General features: G+C 47.3%; 1 protein-coding gene across 1 annotated transcript; it reads left to right on the forward strand.

The window, feature by feature from the left end:
• Positions 1-267: 267 nt before the first annotated feature.
• On the forward strand, positions 268-5,701 carry SOX4 (SRY-box transcription factor 4). Its single transcript, XM_074272620.1, has one exon. It carries the CDS (start codon positions 1,309-1,311, stop codon positions 2,815-2,817), a length of 1,509 nt encoding a protein of 502 aa, XP_074128721.1. The 5' UTR covers positions 268-1,308; the 3' UTR covers positions 2,818-5,701.
• Positions 5,702-6,103: the final 402 nt, after the last annotated feature.

The following is a 6,103-nucleotide window of genomic DNA, read 5'->3' on the forward strand; positions in this document are numbered from 1 at the left end:
CACTTGGCTTTTAAGTAGAAAGCTTCCATTTACAACGTTGCATTTCACCACCACCCCCTTCTCCCCACCCCACTTACCAACCCCCTTGTTATCTAACATAATGGTAAGAATACGTCCCCTCCTCCCTCCCCTTAATAATTTCATGCATTAACGTCCTTTTCAGAGTCTCGCGCGCGCGCGCACACACACACACACACACGCAAGCTCGCGCGCAAAGAAAAAAAAACGCAAAAGGAAAAAGAAGCAGCAAAAATCTCAGCTGTACTTCTAGCCCTTTTAAAAAGTTTGCTCTGTAAATTGGAATGAGGTCAGATTTGGAGCTTCTCATTGCACGCGGTGATTATTATTGCATCGGGTTCCAAGCCAATGGGAGCTTTGGGGGTGGGGTTTGGCACGAGGAAGCGTTGGTTACAGCGGCTGATTGGCTGGGGTAAAGACAGTGAAAGGATAAAGAGGCGCGAGGCGGAATTGGGGTCTGCTCTAAGCTGCAGAAAGGGAAACTGTGTGAGGGGAAGAGGCCAATTTCACTACCCCCGTGTCTCTAGTTCTCGCTTTCTCTCTTTCACTAAGGGTGTGCATAGGGAAGAAGAGAAGGAACTCTATAATTTGCTCCCTTTTTTGCAGAAAGGGAAAAAGCATACATTTCTTAATGCCATTCTGTTATACGAGTGCTTTTTTTGGCTTAATACCTCGCAACCAAATAATTGCACAAACTCTTAGTACTGATTCCGCCCACAGAAGCGAGTCCTGGAGTCAGACTCTTTTTTGCTTTGCATGGTCGGAAAGAGACTAAGTAATATAGACTATGTTGCTTTCTTGAGCGCCGAGAGCACTTGTGAACTGGAATCAACTGCTGCAGGGTGAAAAAAATTTTTTTCCTGGGAGGAGGAGGGGAAAAAAAAAAAAAAAAAAAAAAACTTGCATTGGAGGATTCAACAACCAGCATTAAAGAAACTACTTTAAGGCGGTCTCCAGATTTTTCAGAAAGCGAGGGAGACAGCCAACGGCAGCGCGGTGAGAGAAGAGCTCGCTTGGAACTACAACTCCTCAGCAAGGGGCTGAGTATTTTTTGGGGGAGGGGTAGCGGGAGGACATCTCTCCGGGACTTTTGTTATCCTCTCGCCCCACCACCACCTCTCCCGTGAAGTTGAGGTTTCCCCTCATCTCACGCGTCCCATTTTTCCTCCTTTTTGGTGTGTGTGTAGGTGGGTGTGGTGTATTTCGCTTTGAGTACTTTGGAGGGTGGGGGGGACCCTGGCGAGCGATCCTGCAGCTGCCGCCGTCAGTGTGTGAGCCGAAGCCGGGGAGATGGTGCAGCAGACGAATAACGCGGAGAACACGGAAGCACTGCTGGCCGGCGAGACCTCCGACTCCGGGGCCAGCATCGAGCTGGGCATCGCCTCGTCCCCGACGCCGGGCTCCACCGCCTCCACTGGCGGCAAGGCGGATGACCCGAGCTGGTGCAAGACCCCCAGCGGGCACATCAAGCGGCCCATGAACGCCTTCATGGTGTGGTCGCAGATCGAGAGGCGGAAGATCATGGAGCAGTCTCCAGACATGCACAACGCCGAGATCTCCAAGCGGCTGGGAAAGCGGTGGAAGTTACTCAAGGACAGCGACAAGATCCCTTTCATTCGGGAGGCGGAGCGGCTGCGCCTCAAGCACATGGCAGACTACCCGGACTACAAGTACCGGCCCAGGAAGAAGGTGAAGTCGGGGAACGCCAGCTCCAGCTCCTCCTCCGCCTCCGCCTCGTCCTCCTCCAAACCCGGGGAGAAAGGAGACAAGGTCGGCGGCGGCGGCGGCGGCGGCGGCGGCGGGGGCAGCGGCGGCAGCAGCAGCAGCAGCAGCTCGGGAGGCGGGGGAGGCGGCGGCGTCGGCGGCGGCAGCAGCAGCAGCAGCAGCAGCAGCGGCAGCTCCAAACCCGCGCTGAAAAAGAGCTGCGGCTCCAAGCTGTCCGGCGGGGGCGCGGGGGGCGGGGGCGGCAAACCCCATGCCAAGCTGCTCCTGGGCACCGGCGGCGGGAGCGGCAAGCCCTCTGCCTCCTCCTCGTCCTCCTTCTCCCCCGAGCAGGCGGCCGCAGCCCTGCTCCCTCTGGGCGCCCCTGCCGACCACCACTCGCTCTACAAGTCTCGGACTACCAGCACCTCTTCCACTTCTTCCTCGGCTTCCTCCTCCTCCTCCTCCTCTTCGGCCTCTTCCTCGTCTTCGGCGTCCTCCCTCCCGGCCTCCAGCAAACACCTGGCGGAGAAGAAACTGAAGCGCGTGTACATGTTCGGCCTCACCTCCTCGTCCCCCGCGAGCGGGGCCGTGCCCGCCAGCCCCGGCCTGAGTGGGGGCCAGGAGAACAGCGACACGGGCAGCCTGTACGAGGAGAGCGGCGTGGGCTGCTCGCCCGACGGGCAGAGCCTCCGCGGCAGCGCCGCCTCGTCCCCCGCGGACAGCGGCTCCCCGGCCGACCACCGCAGCTACACCAGCTTGCGGGCCACGTCGCCCACTCCCTCCACCGCGCACTCCCACTCCTCTTCTTCATGCTCTTCCTCCCACTCCTCCTCTTCGTCCTCCTCGGGCTCCTCTTCCTCGGATGAGGAGTTTGAGGACGACCTGCTCGACCTGAACCCCAGCCCAAGTTTTGAGAGCATGTCTCTGGGCAGCTTCAGCTCCACCTCCGTGCTGGACCGGGACCTGGATTTTAACTTCGAGCCCGGCTCGGGCTCACATTTTGAATTCCCGGACTACTGCACGCCGGAGGTAAGTGAGATGATCTCGGGGGATTGGCTAGAGTCCAGCATCTCCAACCTAGTCTTCACTTACTGAAGAGAGCGAGAGAGAGAGAGAAGGGACGGGAGGAAAAAAAAATTTTTTTTTTTAAAGGAGAGAGAGGAGAGGAAGAAAAAAAAGAAGACGCGAAGGAAAAATGGATAAAGGAAAGGGAGGATAAAAGGAAAAAAGAAGTGAGAAGGGGAAAGATTTCGCACACCCACGCCCACTTAACAAGTTACAGTATCCTGAGGAGTGAGTGGTTTCTCTGCCAGCCCGGTGCGTTTTTTTCCCTTGGGCGGTGTTCCCCACCCCCACATTGACTTCGCACCCCTGCTCTACCCTCGGCGTTCGTAAAACTGACTTGTTTGAAAGGATTGAAAAGGGGGACTTGGAAGGAGCCGGAGGGGAAAGAAAGGATCGTTCTTTTGTTAAAAATACGTTTCCACCCCCTGCTTGAAGAGACACCCCCACTGCTACCCCACCCCCCCAACCAACAACAACAGACACGCTACCAACCCACTCTAACAAACGGACACTTCCGGAGGTCTCACCCCCAGGAAAAAAAAGCCAGGTTGTTGCTTTTCCATGGACTGCTTGGAGTCCTTCTCCATTCTTTCCCCCTCCCCCCTTTTTGGTGTAGGGTTTTTTGTTTTTGTTTTTTAAGTGGAGAGGAGATACAATCCTACACCCCGGGGTGGGGGAATGGCATTTTCGGCTCACTTCATCTGGAGAAGGAAGAAGCGCTACATTGTGTTGTATTTTTTGCATAGCTACATTTTTTCTTTTTTCTTTCCTTAAAAGATCCGGACTGGTAGGAAATGATTTGCGCGCCCGCGCAAGCTAACCAGGACTGAAGCCTTCCTTTGCTACAAATTACAGTTTGGTGTTTTTTTTCCCTCTTTCTTTCTTTCTTTCTTTTTTTTTTTTTTTTTTCCCTTTCCTTTTTTCCTGCAGCAGGAGGAGGAGATGGAGGGCGGGGGCGGGAGAGGAGGAGAGATTGAATTGTGCTAGGAAATGGACTGAACCTAGTTGGAAGGAAAACGTGAGGGGGGGAGGGTTGGGGGGAGAGAAAGGAGATGAACTGGAAATGGAGAAAATAATAATAAAACAAACGGATTTGCACGTATAGAGGAGAGGGTAGCAGCGCTTTTTCTCGGCCACCTTCTTATTATATATATATATATGAAACCAGTAAGATGGAACTAAATAGACACTGAAAAGTTTTTGAAAGGAGACATACAAAACGTGAAAGTTTCTGTATTGATGTGGTACAGGGGAAATGGAGGGCGATTGCTTTAAAAAAAAAAAACAAAAAACATTTTTTTCTTCTCTTAATCGGAATCGTGATGGTGTTGGATTATTTCACTGGTGGGGTTAATATAGCATGTTATCCTGTCTATCTTTTAAAGATTTCTGTATAAGACTGTTGAGCAGTTTTTAAGATAAATAGTGTAGGATAATATAAAAAAAGCAGATAGATGGCGCTATGTTTGATTCCTACAAACAAAAAATTATCACCAGCTTTTTTTCATTCTTAACTCTTTAAAGGATTCAAACGCAACTCAAATCTGTGCTGGACTTTAAAAGAACAATTCAGGACCAAATTTTTCTCAGTATGTATGTGTTTCTTCCTTATAGGTGTAAGTGAGAAGACTGTGGTCTTTTTTTTCCCTCACCGATGCTCCATCCTCGTCTTTTTTTTCCTTGTAAATGTAATCAGATGCCATTTTATATGTGGAAGTATTTATACTGGCCAAACATTTTTTACTTATTTTGTCCCCCCCCTTTTTTTTTGGTAGTTCTTGTTACCCACACCATTTTATGTCTCCTTCACTGAAGGGCTAGAGTTTTAAGTTTTAATTTTTTATATTTAAATGTAGACTTTTGACACTTTTAAAAAAAACAAAAAAAGACAAGAGAGATGAAAACGTTTGATTATTTTCTCAGTGTATTTTTGTAAAAAATATATAAAGGGGGTGTTAATCGGTGTAAATCGCTGTTTGGATTTCCTGATTTTTATAACAGGGAGGCTGGTTAATATCTCTCACACATTAAAAAAAAAAATCAGCCCCTAATTTCTCCATGTTTACACTTCAATCTGCAGGCTTCTTAAAGTGACAGTATCCCTTAATTTACCACCAGTTCCCACTCTCTAACCTCACTCTTAAAAAGGAGAGAATAAGCTGATACACTGTATGCCAACAAGGAAAAAAAAAATGAAATGATATACTGTACAGATGCTTTAAAACTGGTGTACTTTCAGCAAAAAGGGATCCTGTAGCTTTAACTTATAAACCATATCTTTTTGCACTTTTTTTATAAGCAAAAACGTGCCGTTTAAACCACTGGATCTATCTAAATGCCGATTTGAGTTCGCGACACTATGTACTGCGTTTTTCATTCTTGTATTTGACTATTTAATCCTTTCTACTTGTCGCTAAATATAATTGTTTTAGTCTCTTATGGCATGATGATAGCATATGTGTTCAGGTTTATAGCTGTTGTGTTTAAAGATTGAAAAAAGTGAAAACATCTTTGTACATTTAAGTCTGTATTATAATAAGCAAAAAAAAGATTGTGTGTATGTATGTTTAATATAACATGACAGGCACTAGGACGTCTGCCTTATTAAGGTAGTTCCTTAAGGGTTTTTTTTTGTTGTTGTTGTTGTTTTCTTTTTTGTTTTTCTTTCTTTCTTTCTTTTTTTTTTTTTTTTTTTTGGTCATTCATCCTGTGCAATATGCTGTGTAGAATATTTGTCTTAAAAATCAACGCCACACCACAATGTTTTGGGAAAAAAGAAAAAAAAAAAAAGAAAAAAAATCATGCCAGCTAATCATGTCAAGTTCACTGCCTGTCAGATTGTTGATATATACCTTCTGTAAATAACTTTTTTTTTTGAGAAGGAAATAAAATCAGCTGGAACTGAACCCTAAAACTTGACTGTTTTGTCATTATTGTGTCCCACAACTAGGACTGAAATAGCTGAGCACCATCTGCCTTTGCTAATAAATAAGTAAATGCCCTCAAAGGGAGGTGCCTGTAAAAAGCAGTCTCTATTCAGGAACACTAAACTCTTTCTTTTGCCTGGAAAGACTTGGCAGGCCTCAACCTTGAAATGATGGCTGCTGGGCTGAAATGTGTGTCAACTCGGAATGCTCTCGAGGAATTTCCACATATTAACCAAATACAAAGAAAACCCTTTTTTTTTTCCTGGACATGAGAAAAGTGGCAAAGGACAAAGTGAGCAAAATCTTGGCACAACATCATGACAGCAGAGGAAAAATGTATTTTCTCCAGATGGAACTGGCTGTTTTCATCTGCTTCAGTTTAAGCCCAT

This window comes from Sminthopsis crassicaudata, chromosome 1 (genome assembly GCF_048593235.1).
Source record: "Sminthopsis crassicaudata isolate SCR6 chromosome 1, ASM4859323v1, whole genome shotgun sequence".
NCBI lineage: Eukaryota > Metazoa > Chordata > Mammalia > Dasyuromorphia > Dasyuridae > Sminthopsis > Sminthopsis crassicaudata.